At 40.9% G+C, this 16,996-nt stretch overlaps 1 protein-coding gene across 1 annotated transcript in view; it reads right to left on the bottom strand.

Annotated features, from left to right (window-relative positions):
* The window catches only part of LOC119261806, a 130,352-nt gene extending 113,356 nt beyond the window's left edge, over positions 1-16,996 (bottom strand). Inside the window, exons 1-6 of the mRNA XM_037531545.1 lie at positions 16,861-16,996; positions 8,201-8,285; positions 6,559-6,858; positions 6,379-6,423; positions 4,668-4,943; positions 4,254-4,547 (exon numbers count right to left, since the gene is read on the bottom strand). Of these exons, the coding sequence (XP_037387442.1) occupies positions 4,254-4,547; positions 4,668-4,943; positions 6,379-6,423; positions 6,559-6,858; positions 8,201-8,261 (976 nt within the window). The 5' untranslated portion in view covers positions 8,262-8,285; positions 16,861-16,996. The remainder of the gene's footprint in view (positions 1-4,253; positions 4,548-4,667; positions 4,944-6,378; positions 6,424-6,558; positions 6,859-8,200; positions 8,286-16,860) is intronic.

Below are 16,996 nucleotides of genomic sequence, written 5' to 3'. Positions count from 1 at the left end.
TTACAGTACAGAACTGCCCTCACACTGACCACATTAAACCTGATTAATCATCATTTATTACACACAGTCTGCTGTGGAGCTCCTACACACCACACACAGCTTTAATCTCCTCATTATTATTTACAGTGTATTACAGTACAGAACTGCCCTCACACTGTACCACATTAAACCTGATTAATCATCATTTATTACACCACAGTCTGCTGTGGAGCTCCTACACACCACACACAGCTTTAATCTCCTCATTATTATTTACAGTGTATTACAGTACAGAACTGCCCTCACACTGACCACATTAAACCTGATTAATCATCATTTATTACACACAGTCTGCTGTGGAGCTCCTACACACCACACACAGCTTTAATCTCCTCATTATTATTTACAGTGTATTACAGTACAGAACTGCCCTCACACTGACCACATTAAACCTGATTAATCATCATTTATTACACACAGTCTGCTGTGGAGCTCCTACACACCACACACAGCTTTAATCTCCTCATTATTATTTACAGTGTATTACAGTACAGAACTGCCCTCACACTGACCACATTAAACCTGATTAATCATCATTTATTACACACAGTCTGCTGTGGAGCTCCTACACACCACACACAGCTTTAATCTCCTCATTATTATTTACAGTGTATTACAGTACAGAACTGCCCTCACACTGACCACATTAAACCTGATTAATCATCATTTATTACACACAGTCTGCTGTGGAGCTCCTACACACCACACACAGCTTTAATCTCCTCATTATTATTTACAGTGTATTACAGTACAGAACTGCCCTCACACTGACCACATTAAACCTGATTAATCATCATTTATTACACACAGTCTGCTGTGGAGCTCCTACACACCCACACACAGCTTTAATCTCCTCATTATTATTTACAGTGTATTACAGTACAGAACTGCCCTCACACTGACCACATTAAACCTGATTAATCATCATTTATTACACACAGTCTGCTGTGGAGCTCCTACACACCACACACAGCTTTAATCTCCTCATTATTATTTACAGTGTATTACAGTACAGAACTGCCCTCACACTGACCACATTAAACCTGATTAATCATCATTTATTACACACAGTCTGCTGTGGAGCTCCTACACACCACACACAGCTTTAATCTCCTCATTATTATTTACAGTGTATTACAGTACAGAACTGCCCTCACACTGACCACATTAAACCTGATTAATCATCATTTATTACACACAGTCTGCTGTGGAGCTCCTACACACCACACACAGCTTTAATCTCCTCATTATTATTTACAGTGTATTACAGTACAGAACTGCCCTCACACTGACCACATTAAACCTGATTAATCATCATTTATTACACACAGTCTGCTGTGGAGCTCCTACACACCACACACAGCTTTAATCTCCTCATTATTATTTACAGTGTATTACAGTACAGAACTGCCCTCACACTGACCACATTAAACCTGATTAATCATCATTTATTACACACAGTCTGCTGTGGAGCTCCTACACACCACACACAGCTTTAATCTCCTCATTATTATTTACAGTGTATTACAGTACAGAACTGCCCTCACACTGACCACATTAAACCTGATTAATCATCATTTATTACACACAGTCTGCTGTGGAGCTCCTACACACCACACACAGCTTTAATCTCCTCATTATTATTTACAGTGTATTACAGTACAGAACTGCCCTCACACTGACCACATTAAACCTGATTAATCATCATTTATTACACACAGTCTGCTGTGGAGCTCCTACACACCACACACAGCTTTAATCTCCTCATTATTATTTACAGTGTATTACAGTACAGAACTGCCCTCACACTGACCACATTAAACCTGATTAATCATCATTTATTACACACAGTCTGCTGTGGAGCTCCTACACACCACACACAGCTTTAATCTCCTCATTATTATTTACAGTGTATTACAGTACAGAACTGCCCTCACACTGACCACATTAAACCTGATTAATCATCATTTATTACACACAGTCTGCTGTGGAGCTCCTACACACCACACACAGCTTTAATCTCCTCATTATTATTTACAGTGTATTACAGTACAGAACTGCCCTCACACTAACCACATTAAACCTGATTAATCATCATTTATTACACACAGTCTGCTGTGGAGCTCCTACACACCACACACAGCTTTAATCTCCTCATTATTATTTACAGTGTATTACAGTACAGAACTGCCCTCACACTGACCACATTAAACCTGATTAATCATCATTTATTACACACAGTCTGCTGTGGAGCTCCTACACACCACACACAGCTTTAATCTCCTCATTATTATTTACAGTGTATTACAGTACAGAACTGCCCTCACACTGACCACATTAAACCTGATTAATCATCATTTATTACACACAGTCTGCTGTGGAGCTCCTACACACCACACACAGCTTTAATCTCCTCATTATTATTTACAGTGTATTACAGTACAGAACTGCCCTCACACTGACCACATTAAACCTGATTAATCATCATTTATTACACACAGTCTGCTGTGGAGCTCCTACACAACACACCACACACAGCTTTAATCTCCTCATTATTATTTACAGTGTATTACAGTACAGAACTGCCCTCACACTGACCACATTAAACCTGATTAATCATCATTTATTACACACAGTCTGCTGTGGAGCTCCTACACACCACACACAGCTTTAATCTCCTCATTATTATTTACAGTGTATTACAGTACAGAACTGCCCTCACACTGACCACATTAAACCTGATTAATCATCATTTATTACACACAGTCTGCTGTGGAGCTCCTACACACCACACACAGCTTTAATCTCCTCATTATTATTTACAGTGTATTACAGTACAGAACTGCCCTCACACTGACCACATTAAACCTGATTAATCATCATTTATTACACACAGTCTGCTGTGGAGCTCCTACACACCACACACAGCTTTAATCTCCTCATTATTATTTACAGTGTATTACAGTACAGAACTGCCCTCACACTGACCACATTAAACCTGATTAATCATCATTTATTACACACAGTCTGCTGTGGAGCTCCTACACACCACACACAGCTTTAATCTCCTCATTATTATTTACAGTGTATTACAGTACAGAACTGCCCTCACACTGACCACATTAAACCTGATTAATCATCATTTATTACACACAGTCTGCTGTGGAGCTCCTACACACCACACACAGCTTTAATCTCCTCATTATTATTTACAGTGTATTACAGTACAGAACTGCCCTCACACTGACCACATTAAACCTGATTAATCATCATTTATTACACACAGTCTGCTGTGGAGCTCCTACACACCACACACAGCTTTAATCTCCTCATTATTATTTACAGTGTATTACAGTACAGAACTGAATGTATGTTACTATTTCCGGGGCTTATTAGCATTTACAGTTCTTATTTTTAAATGTTTGAATTATGCTGGTAAAGAATATACAGAACAAGGAAGAGAAACATAACACACTGTACAAATAAGCATACAAATATGAACATCAATATAACATATGATATTATCTAAAGACACACACACACACACACACACACACACACACACACACAAGAACAACGCTGAATAGCAGCAATGGGAGTAAAACCCGATGTTTAAACCAGTGTGTTCTGGCTTTTTTTTTTTTTTTGCTATTGTGTTTTTATTGTATTGATATTACCTTTTGCCACTAGGTGGCACAATTACTAATTACAAGTACTACTTGCCACAAGGTCATGAAATTTCCTGTTTCTTCAATGGCAGCAGAGCACAGTGTGAACATGGCATTGCACAGCTTACTGTTCTGATGAGCATCTCCTTCCATCCTGCATGCAGTCATTCATCCAAGCATCGTCTGTAAGCAGACGCAATACTATCATGCTAAAGTTTCATAACATCGTGAGCAAGGCAGCTGAGTTGTGCAGGATCTATTTGCACTAGTGTATGTTCATTTGAACCATTTTGTGTTTAGTTTTACTGAGTTCCTGGCGCACTCTTCCACTGAGTGGTGACAGCAAATAAATCCCTTTAAACCTCAAGAGTGTTTGGACAAGTTCTCTATCTGCTGAAGAAGCAGGGTTTTCAAGTGAGGGCAGAATACAGTATGAATAATATAGGTTTAAAGACTTTTTACCCTTCATAAACAAACTTTATCAACTTTCATACCCATCAGCATATCTACATAAAATAAAATACAGAAGTCCCAGTAAATTCATACCTTGGACAATCACTGAATAGACGTGAATGTCCTCTTTAGTCTTGATGTCCCGAATAGTGTAAACTCCACTATCAGACGGCTTCATTTCTCTCAGCTCTAGATCAGATGTTAGTTTAGACATTCTGTGTTTATATTCAGGTTTACACTCTAGTGATTGTCCATCCACTGTACAGATCTGACCACTGAATGTTCCAGATGCTCCTCTGCAGTCGTAAATCACCTCCAACGGATCTAATATGTCCAAATTCAGCACCAGAGATTCACCGGCCTTTATCTGAACTAGAGTATTCACAGCTGAGGAGAAAAACAATCAGGAATGTCATTTATTGACTGCAGGTCTGACACTAAACACAGAACTCAAATCATTGGAGTTCAGGCAGTAAAGCTCAGTGAAGGAAACAGACGGACACTTACTTTCAATCTTCAGGGCCACGTCACAGAGATCTTTACCATCACAGTCACACGTGTATGAGGTTCTCTTGCTGAAATCGGTGTCAGTGATGGTGAGAGAGAGATCTCCCTTCAGGTACTGATCATGGATCATCTGATATCCCTCCTTCACTGATCTACATGAAGTCTGATCACACTCAGCCAGAGCATCTCTGGGTTTATGGAACACAGTCCATCTCGCTAAACCAGAACATCTCTCAGAGCAGCGCAGAGTAGCAGAGTCATGAAGCTTCACCTTCACTGAAGAATGTGATTTAGGCAGAAACACAAAGAGAATAAGAAAAGGAAAGTTAAGAACTAGTTTAGTAACAAGTTAAAATTAACATCTAAAACATTCCTGCCATCTACAGCCTCCTACAGCTTAATACCCCCAATCTTAAATAATAACAAATATTCTGCAATATCAATATTAATCACTGATCATTAATATTGTAAAACTGGAAGCAGAAATAATTAAACAAGGTGGTGCTTTGTGTTCAGATTCTCCGGCTCAGCCAGCTTAACACTGAAGATGGGATAAATTCCAGTATGAATGGAAAAGGACCAATGGGACTTTCTTTTCAGTCTAGTCTAGGATTAAACTGGGTTTGGGAAACTGGTCTATACGGTCTATAAATCCTGATGCATCCCTGATAATATTTTCATCCATCGTGATTAAATTGTGAGTCATTAATTTTGGCTCATCTTTTTGAGCCCATATGGCACTCAGCAGAATGCAGAGTGTCAAAGCAGACTACACCAGCTCAAAGGCAAAAGGCCATGGTGTGCATGAAGGCAGAAGAGGGGCAAGCAGGTCGGTCTGCTAGCTAAGCCTTTTCCTGATGCCCTTAACACTTTTTATGCTCATATTGAGGATCTCAACACCTCTCCTGGCTCATGGCCCACCAGGTGAGCTCGCCCTCAGAGTGCCTGCAGTTGATGTGAGGAGGTCTCTGCAGAAACTCATCCACCGCAGGGTTGCAGACCTGGACAAAATCCTTAGGGACTGCGCATACCAGCTCTCAGAGGTGCTTACTGACATCTTTAACATCCCATTTTCCCAGAAGATTGTGCCAACATGCCTTAAGACTGCTACAGTCTGCTGCTATTATCAGTATTGCTTCAAAATCAAGGTGCTGCTGCAGTTTGCCCTCTTGGCCACTTGGTTTACATTTAGATTCTCATGGTCTCATTCCTGTTCACACCACTTACTTTACACTTATACATAGATTTTTATATTCATGTATTTTATTTTGATGGTGTTTTGTGTGTTGTTGTCTTGAATTATTATTGCTGCTACATTACTGCTACATAATTTAATTTCCTTCGTGTTTTAGAATCAATGAATAAATTTATCTGAACATCAGAGTCCCTACATGATGTTGATCCTAAGTGAGTTTTTGGAACAACTAAATGAAGTAGAATCAGCTAGAAACCAAGAGTGTACAGTTCAGGAAATAAGATGTGCTGTGAAAAGCTTTACAAACCGAGAAATACTGGACCAAAAATGTTAGCTGTAGTTTAAGTTCTGACCTATTAGAACCAAAACTAGCATTCAGCAATCAGAAATACTGCTGCTGTAATCATTTTACAGTGCATCAGTTAGCAAGATGAGACCCCACAAAAAAATCCTACTTAGAGCCCCCAAAAGGCTAGAAGTGGCCCTGTTAGTCATTCTTTAAGGAACAGATCTTACCATGGGACATTCCCTCACTGTTTCTGCTGTTTTCAGTTCCTTTCTCTGGATCCAAAATTCAGAAACAGTGAGAGAGAAAAAACAGCAAACAAGAACTTTATTAGATTATAAATATAGCACTGCATCTAAATCACTGAAGTTCTGTTAATAACAGTCAGTGAAGAAAACAGAAACACCTACCCTCAACCTGAAGGTACACATCACAGATCTCTGATTTGCCGCACTCACACGTGTATGTACTGCTCTTACTGAGGTCAGCATTAGTGATGATGAGAGAGAGATTCCCCTTCAGGTACTGATCATGGATCATCTGATATCCCTCCTTCACTGATCTACATGAAGTCTGATCACACTCAGCTAGAACATCTCTGGGTTTATGGGATACAGTCCATCTGACGACACCAGCACAGCTCTCATAGCAGGGCAGAGTAGCCGTCTCATTAAGCTTCACCTTCACTGGGGGAACAGCTGACACATACACTGAAAAAGAGAATAAGAAAAGGAGAGTCAAGAATTGGGTTAGTAACAGTTTAAGAAATGGTTAAGTTAGATTATTGGATAATTATTGTTACCGTTTGTAGAAAAGACTGATTTATAATATATAAATGTAATAGTTTAATGGTGTGAAGCAGATGCTTGTGGTAAAAACCAGAGTTAAAGACTTTGATGAAAAAAGTGGGATAGAATCACTGATCAGGTGAGTCTGAATGGACAGATAGTCTGTGATTGGTTGATGACGTTTTGGTCAGAGCCAAGCCCTACAAAATATTGTTGATGTAAGAGACAATGAATTGACCAATCATGGCTCACAAAGTCTCATTAATGAAAGCCTAGAAGATGGAGGGGCCATTAGAGAGAAAACTCTGAGGAGTCCAACATGAGAACTATAGAGCATTAGTAGGTAGCTTTTCAGGTTGTGTGATATGGGTTATGGATCCTCATCTGACCTACTCTTCAGAAGATAACCTCTATAAAATAATATTTGAGCTACAGCCTATGTGTTCAGATCCTGGACAAAAGAGTGACTGCAGGACAACATCAAATTCTAAACCTGTCATTAGCCAAGTTTACATGCATCTTAATAATCCATTAATAATCGGAATAGAATATCATATTATTACATAATATTACATCCATGTAAACACCTCAATCGGAATAGTCTAGTGCGCTTGAAGCCATTCGTAATACAATTTCTATCTGATTGAACGAGGTGGATAAACCTCTAAATAATCCATTGAACAGAATATTATCCGTGGAAACGCCTGTATCCGATTACATTCCCTATCGGAAAGTTTAAGTCTGACCTGCATGAGCGTCGCGTCATAGTGAGAGTTTATACCGTTCAACATGGCGGAGCAGAAAGTGGTCGTCAGAGGAGACGAAGTTCATGCTCTGATCTTTAAAAGACGGCGGTGGGACGGACGTCCAGCTTATGTGTCTCAGAATACGACGTCTTCCTCTCGGCCTTCTTTAATAAGGACATGTGAAGGACGTTTGACATCAGTTTAAAGCAATTAAAACCACAAGCGCGCCAACTGCAAACTCGCTGACTGGACCTCACGTGATGTTCGCTGTCATGGTAACGTGTACTCTAAGCGCTACTTCACGCATGTGTGTCATTTTGCATCGGATTACTTGTAGTGAGCATGTAAACGAAGATTTTCCATCAAATTGTTGAATAGAGTGAGAATAAACACCTCATTCTGAATCTGTAATCAGATTGTATTCAATTAGATTGGCAAAAAGCTTTGCATGTAAACACAGCCATTGACCCAAAGTGAGCTTTTCAGAACTAAACTAACTGGAATCAGCCAGAACTTACCAGCAGTGAATGTGAAGATCAGTAAGATCAGGACACAGTGAGCAGAGCTACAGGACTGCATCGCTCAACTATATCAACAGGAATCCTAAAAAGACACAAAGATCAATAAATAAGAAATCACCTACATCTAAACAACATCAGATGTTCTGACAATAAAATGAAAATAAAAGTTCAACATCTGCACCACTTTCATTCCTCATGTACCTTTTTATGTTTTGGTTATTTTTGTGTTGTACGAAGTTTTCTAAAGCTCTTTCTAGACCCTCTTTAGATTGATAGCCACTGTTGTGTATACACACTTGTTAATCATTTCTAATGCACCTTTTTTATTGCTTTAAAATTACTTTTGAAGGAATTTGGATCTGTAAAAGATTCATTGAAGTAACTACCTCTAATAAAGAAGAAAAAGTTATTGTTGAATTTCAGTATGATGCTACAGTTAGAGAACTCCAGAAGTATCGATGAGTCATAATGTTCTGACCACCTCTTCGTTTCTGCGCTCACTGTCCACTTTATCAGCTCCACTGACCGTATAGCTGCACTCTATAGTTCTACAGTTACAGACTGTAGTCCATCTGTTTCTCTGATACTCTGTTACCCTGTTCTTCAGTGGTCAGGACCCCCAAGGACCCTCACAGAGCAGGTACTATTTTGATGGTGGGTCATTCTCAGCTCTGCAGTAACACTGACGTAGTTGTGGTGTGTTAGTGTGTGTTGTGTTTATAGCTTAATTTTATTTATGTACTTAAACCTTCCCCTTTATAAAATTAGGTTTCTGTAGTAAAAGGGTATAGAAGAAGTCTGTGTTGTTTGTCATGTCTGCATATTCACATCATTAATAACATTAACATTACACTTCTTTTTCTCAGATTAGGAAAAATGCTTCGAATTATGAGCAAATGTTTAACAGATGGACTGGAGGATGAACAAAATTGATACCCTAACAGTGATGAATGTATGTTACATCAGTGGTTCTCTGCCCCACATCCAGGAGACCCCTTGTACTGCTTGTTTTATTATTATATCAACTACAAAACATCCAGTTCAACTAACCATGGTATTAACCGGGAGTCATCCAGGGGGCATCCGGATCAGATTCCTGAACCACCTCAGCTGGTTCCTCTCAATGTGCAGGAGTAGCAGCTCTACTCTGAGCTCCTCCGAGATGGCTGAACTCCTCACCCTATCAATAGAGTGTAGCTGCCACCCTATGAAGGAAGCTCATTTCTGCCTCTTGTATTCGCGATCTTGTTCTTTCGGTCATTACCCCCAGCTCATGACCATAGGTGAGGGTTGGGATGTAGACCGACCGGTAAACAGAGAGCTTTGCATTATGGCTCATAATAGTTGGCACATACCCTCCGGTCCCCGTTTATTAAAAATAGGGACCACCACCCTGGTCTGCAAGTCCAAGGGTACTGTTCCCGAGGTCCATGCAATACTGCAGAGGCATGTTAGCCACGACAGCCTTAAGCATCTCCAGACGAATTTCATCCACCCCCAGTGCCTTGCCACTGAGCAGTTTGCCAACTACCTCAGTGTCCTCCACCAGGAAAATGGAACTTGACCCACCAGAAGCCTCTGGCCCTGACTCCTGTGATGGAGGCATGTCTCCCGGATTAAGGAGTTCCTCAAAGTGCTCCTTCCACCGACCAACAATATCCTCATTATAAAACAAGCATTAGACATTATTTAACCAACGGAAGAATTCTGATATCTCTAATAACTCAACATTAAACTAATGTATAAATGCATGACTACATTACTTACTGAATGACCCTACCATAGACTGTTTTATCATTGTTTAATTTTCTTTTTTTCACTGTGTAGCGCATCACACATTGCAGCCACTCACTAGGCAAGCCACATACAAATAAAGCATGAAGTAGGTTTAATAAATGCAAATTTGGTATAGTAATTCACCGCCTGACAAGAGAAGACACCGGCAAAACTAGTCTGAGCACTGTCCTTGGTGCTGAAGGTCCCCTACTCTGTTATGACTAGTTTGAATACGTCCCCTACTCTGTTATGATAAGTATAAAGATGTCGCCATTATGACGAGTTTGAAGATGTCCCCCTACTATGTTATGACTAGTTTGAAGATGTCCCCCTACTCTTTTATGACTAGTGTAGAGATGTCCCCCTACTCTGTTAGATAGATAGATAGATAGATAGATAGATAGATAGATAGATAGATAGATAGATAGATAGATAGATACTTTATTGATCCCAAAGGAAAATTAGCAATTATGTCCCCCTACTCTGGTATGACTAGTGTGGAGATATCCCCCTACTCTGTTATGACTATTTTGAAGATGTCCCCCTACTCTGTTATGACAAGTGTGAAGATGTCCCCCTACTCTGTTATGACTAGTTTGAAGATGTCCCCCTACTCTGTTATGACAAGTGTGGAGATGTCCCCCTACTCTGTTATGACTAGTTTGGAGATGTTCCCCTACTCTGGTATGACTAGTGTGGAGATGTCCCTCTACTCTGTTATGACAAGTGTGAAGATGTCCCTCTACTGTTATGACAAGTGTGAAGATATCCCCCTACTCTGTTATGAAAAGTGTGAAGATGCCCCCCTAGAATGTTATGACTACTTTGAAGACGTTCCCCTACTCTGCTGTGACTAGTGTGGAGATGTCCCCCTACTCTGTTATGACTAGTGTGGAGATGTCCCCCTACTCTGTTATGACTAGTGTGGAGATGTCCCCCTACTCTGTTATGACTAGTGTGGAGATGTTCCACTACTCTGTTATGACAAGTGTGAAGATGTCCCTCTACTGTTATGACAGGTGTGAAGATATCCCCCTACTCTGTTATGAAAAGTGTGAAGATGCCCCCCTAGAATGTTATGACTACTTTGAAGACGTTCCCCTACTCTGCTGTGACTAGTGTGGAGATGTCCCCCTACTCTGTTATGACTAGTGTGGAGATGTCCCCCTACTCTGTTATGACTAGTTTGGAGATGTTCCCCTACTCTGCTATGACTAGTGTGGAGATGTTCCCCTACTCTGTTATGACTAGTGTGGAGATGTCCCCCTACTCTGTTATGACTAGTGTGATGTCCCCCTACTCTGTTATGACTAGTGTGGAGATGTTCCCCTACTCTGTTATGACTAGTTTGAAGACGTCCCCCTACTCTGTTATGACTGGTTTGAAGACGTCCCCCTACTCTGTTATGACAAGTGTGAAGATGCCCCCCTACTCTGTTATGACAAGTGTGAAGATGCCCCCCTACTCTGTTATGAGAAATGTGAAGATGTCTCTCTAGTCTGTTATGACTAATTTGAGTGCTGTTCTTGGTGCTGAAGATCACACAGTGTGTTATGAGCACACCCAGCACTCTGGAGTCTCCATTGATTGTTTTCCCAGCGAAAAGCCCAAGAGGAAACATAGACAAAGGAATCAAAAGCGAGGCTGCAGGGCCGGCACGCTAACGTGGCTAAAGAGGCAACCGTTTAAACTACCGCTTCCCAGCATTTTCCTCACAAATGCCAGATACATAATGAACAAAACTGATGAAATGAGGCTACAATTTGCGGATAACAAATGTCTTTGTAACTGCAGTTATTTATTACAGAGACCTGGCTGCAGCCAACCATAACAGATTCGGCATGCTACATGATTCAGGTCTATGCATTTACCCAAACAACAGCGTTTGTAAAAATGGTAAACAACCACTGTTCCCCAAATTTGTAATATGTAACCATCAAATGCAGACCTGTCTATTTAACTCGCTTTCAGTGTTGTCAGGGTAATAGCCACATATACCACACAATGCTAATGCTAACTGGGCTCTGGGCGAGCTGCATAACGCAATAAGCAGCCAACAGAACTCATATCACAAAAGCTCAGATCTTACCTATCAGAACGTTATCAGTTTGTTAGGGTAAACAATTTCTCTTCCAATTACTCAAAAGTGAGATTTGGAGTTCCGCAGGGGTCTATATTAGGACCATTACTATTTACACTATACATGTTACCGTTAGGCACAGTTATAAGTAACCATGGCGTAAACTTTCATTGTTATGCAGACGATACTCAACTGTACATATCAGCCAAACCTGATGACCAATACAGGTTATTTGTAATGTAGCGCACTACTGCACAATGACTGTATGTGCATAGGATTATTAGCATAGTTTATATTTCTGTATAGTTTACATTTAGTTCTATTTACGAATACTTTTGTTGTAATATTGTTGCATGCTTATTTTATCTTTGTATTACTTATTTTTATTACTATTTCATTGTACAGGGAAACAAAGCAACACATTTCTTTACTGTACATATACCAATAAAGCTAAGTTGAATCTAAATTTCTGGTAATGTTGACATTTTTTGGGGGGGGGTGGGGGAGCTCCACCAACTTGTTGCCGAGAAGGGTGTAGAGTGTAGGAGAGTGTCCTTAGTTACTTCTTGCAAATGTAATGGCCTCATTTACATAACATTGGAGGCAAGACGGGCTTTTCACACCTGCCATTTGGCAGTTCTTTGGGAGTTAAAGGTATAACTGCCAAATGCCAGAGGTCTGGTAGTTCTAGTGTTAAAGAAAATGGAGGACTGTGTAAAAGACGTGAAAGGCTGGATGTCACGCAACTTCCTCCTATTAAACAGTAACAAAACAGAGGTTCTCCTTCTGGGTCCAAAACTAGCAAGAAGTAAATCACCAGATTTAATCTCAAATCTCGCCGACTTTCCAGCCACACCTGGATCAGCAGCAAAAAATCTTGGCGTTATAATAAATCCAGATTTATCATTCGATCAACACATTGGCAGCATCGCTAGGACAGTCGTCCTGGTGGTGCTGTCGTCCCGCTGCTCGCACGCGGTCACTCAGGTCTGTGGACGGTGGAGCGGAGGGATGCCGAACTGTCTCAGAGTGCTGCCGTGTCTGTGTGTCCTTCTGGTTCTCTCCTTTTAGTTAAGCTGTCATAGTCAGATCTGCCGGAGTCGTTAGCCACACTCTGTAAATGTTTACATTCCCTGTTTATGTACAAACGGATAGAACAAAACTAATCCCATTTACCTGCTTTTTTTCCGAGTATACAATCACCCATATATCCGGCCGGACACTGAAGGACGACTGACTGCCGAGCCCTCCTGCTACCCACTTCAGACCAGCTGCCCATGCCCCAGCTACCACCACCTACCTTGGATGAGCTGCCCACCCTACACTGATGTTCTCATAGACTCCTAGTTATTCCTAATACCAATATTACTGCTGTTAATATTAGTAATATAATCACTTGTAGGTAGTTTGACCAGAGGAGGATGGGTCCCCCCTGGTGAGCCTGGTTCCTCCCAAGGTTTCTTCCTCAGTTCTGAGGGAGTTTTTCCTTGCCACTGTTGCCCCTGGCTTGCCCACCGGGGGGTTTCTGTACATTCTTACAGTCCTCTTGAAACTTTTTCTTTTCTGAAATTCTGTAAAGCTACTTTGTGACAACATCCGTTGTAAAAAGCGCTACAAATAAATTTGATTTGATTAGATTTGATTTGACTTTAGCTCTGCTTTCAGTACCATACACCCAGAAAAACTGACAGTTAAGTTATTGGACATTGGTCTTTCAGAAAACATCTGCTGCTGGATTAGAGACTTCCTCTCAGATCGCGTACAGAGAGTTAGAGTTGGTCCAAATCTCTCCACAGCTCTCAGACTCAACACTGGATCCCCAGGGCTGCATGCTGAGTCCACTACTCTATACCCTGTACATGTACGACTGTGTTAGTAGCCATCCAGACAACGTTACAGTTAAGTTCGTGGATCACACCAGCCTAATTGGACTTATATCTGATGGTAACGAAACAGCGTACCAGGAGGAGGTCCAAAGGCTGGTGGATTGGAGTTCAGACAACAACTTAGTCATCAACACCTCTAAAATGAAAGAAGTTACTGTAGACTTCAGCAGGAGGAAGTCCGATTTGCAGACAATCTGGATAAATGGGGAGTGTCTGGAGAGGGTACCCAGTTTCAAGTTCCTGGGGGTGCATTTGGACGCAGACCTTTAATGGAGTTCCAACACCTCAGTGGTCGTGAAAAGGGCACAGCAATGTCTCCAATTCCTAAGGATCCTCAGGAGCCTCAATCTTAAGAAGGAACTGCTGACTGTTTTCTACCACTGCTCCGTGGAGATTGTGCTGACTTGTATCTCTGTGGGGTTCTCCAGTTGCAATATGGCGCACAAAAAGGACTTACAAAGGGTCATCAACACCGCCCAAAAATCATAGGACATCCCCTACCATCCCTTAAGGAACTCTACAGCAACCGCTGTGTCAGAAGGGCAGACAGGATGAAAAAAGACAGCACACTCCCAGGGTACCGAATGTTTGAACTGATGCCGTCTGCCAGATGTTACAGACAAATGAAAACAAGGACAAACAGACTAAAAGACAGTTTTACAACAGGGCCACAGCTCTGTTGAACACAAATATGTGACTGATCTGATTAATACAAACATGTGACTGATCAGGTTTTGGTGCAATTCCAGACTGGGGCAATGTCAAACTATGCAAATTAACAATTCATTTCAAATGGGCCAGTGCAATTTATAACTGAAAAATTCAAACTTCGATGGGTCATGTGCGCTTTTTGTCCATGTTTTGTTGAGTGTAAATTTGTATAGTGTTTAAATTATTTTATCTCATTTTATTTTGTACTATGTTCTGCAAGTGTACGAGTACAATGTGCAATGACAATAAAGTTCATTCATTCTCTCATTAAAGCAAAACTACATTGAGCGCTGTCCTTGGTGCTGAAGATGTCCCACTACTCAGTTATGACTAATTTGAATGCTGTCCTTGGTGCAGAAGATGTCCCCCAAAGATGAAATTAAAAAGGATAATTCAGCACAAATATTTATAATAAAACTAATTTGTTACAAATATGCTCCAGAACTTATTTTTATATCTGGGTCGTGGGGTGGAAGGTGAAAGTGACAGGTGAAAATAGTACGTCAACACACTCGAGAACACCAACTGATGATTATCCAACTAAAACACTAACCCATTCTCCATGACTCTAAGCCATTTGTGACCTTCTTCATTAATCAACTAGACTAAGCTAGCTAGCTAGCTAATGCTAGCTAGTTAACCAGCATTAAGTTGAAAGGGAGGCAGCAGGGAATCACAATTAAAACAAGCTATAAACACCATGATACACTTGACACATGTTTACACACTGCTTAACAAGCAGGTATGAATTTTTATAAATGAAAACACAAACACTCACCAGAAATGGCTGAACACCGTGAAACGCAGAGTGCCAGTTGGAACGATTGAAAAGACAAAAGAATTTTAATTGAAATTTTAAAGCTCATTTTTAGCAGCTCATCTTCACAGCACCCCGTGATCTGACAAAGTATGTTACCTTATGGAAATGTCCTACTGTAGTGTGTTAATAGATACCCACGACATAAAACTGTAGATGTTTTGATAATAAAATTATTCTTATCAGAAAACGCTACCGGCGTTAAAACTACAGGGATGATACCGTAAGTCTCTGGATCAGAAATGGTAAGCAGCATTAAATGATACCATTTATATATATATATATAACGGGGATTGAGGAGGCGGACGCATGTGCTGAGATAAGCGAGATTTATTATGGGTAAATCCAGGGTCATAGTCAAAACGGTCCAGGGTCAAAGAGCCAACACGGAGAAAACGGGGTTCAGACATGACAGACCAGAATACAATGAACACAGAGATTCAAACGAAGCCAACAAACAGAACTATACATGGGCAAATATATGGGTATATATATATATATATATATATATATATATATATATATATAATTATTATTACATAAATTCGATTAATTATATTGTGACAGCCCAGTTCTCTTTATCAGGGGTTAAATAGTGATATTATGTCGAATATCTACTTAATTAACACAATAATACAGTAAAACACACTAAAAGCTCTGAAACACTGAGTCACTGTGCTGTACTAATGCTCTGCGCATGCTCTGTAGCGTGGAGGGTAAATCAGTAGATTAGAGCTCACCAGGCTGAGGTTGGCTGCCTATTGGCATTTTCCGTTACACCTTAGATGGTGCAGGTGTTGCATCCTGGCGACTGTATAGGTACCACAATGTTGTTGCTCCATTTAAGGTGGAACGGAAAATTCAGGTAAGAAAATCAGTTCAAACTCAGATTTTACTGAACTGACGAACTAAACGGAGAACCTAATGGAGATGATCTGGGCGTGGAAAGGTGGAAATCCCCCCCCACCCTTATCTCTCTCTCTGTCTGTACACACCTCTATTATATGAAATCGTACAGAAAACCTTTGAAAACATTGTTTTTGTGTTGGAATGTTTCACGCATATGAAAAATAAACCCTTTGTCTGAAGTTCCCTGTCAGTTCTCCTAAACCCATAAGGGAACGTTCTGCTTTACAGCTTCCAGAACGTTCCGGAACCCGCGCTGAATTTCAGTGAAATCAGGCCGTTGCCGGAACCTTAATGCAATGGTTTCCTAGAGGAACCTAAATGTAACATTAGCGGAACGTTGTGTGGGTTTTGGCTGCGCGCGCCGTTAGAGCTGCGTCATCATAGCGGACATGCCGGCTCCTCACGAGCTGAGATAAACAAAGCGCTCTGCTGTAGAATCGGCGCTCGTGCAGAGGATCAGCGTCTGCAGGTCACTCACCCTGTAGGACACTGAAGACCGGCGTTCACTGACAGTTCATCCTCTGCGTGTCTCCGTCTCTGCGCCTCTCCCAACAACTTACTTTCACTTTCACATCTGTGACGCAGAGAGCGACGCTCAGCTCTGCGGATCCTCC

Source organism: Pygocentrus nattereri, chromosome 20 (assembly GCF_015220715.1).
Source record: "Pygocentrus nattereri isolate fPygNat1 chromosome 20, fPygNat1.pri, whole genome shotgun sequence".
NCBI lineage: Eukaryota > Metazoa > Chordata > Actinopteri > Characiformes > Serrasalmidae > Pygocentrus > Pygocentrus nattereri.
This window is presented reverse-complemented; position numbering and strand designations above follow the sequence as displayed.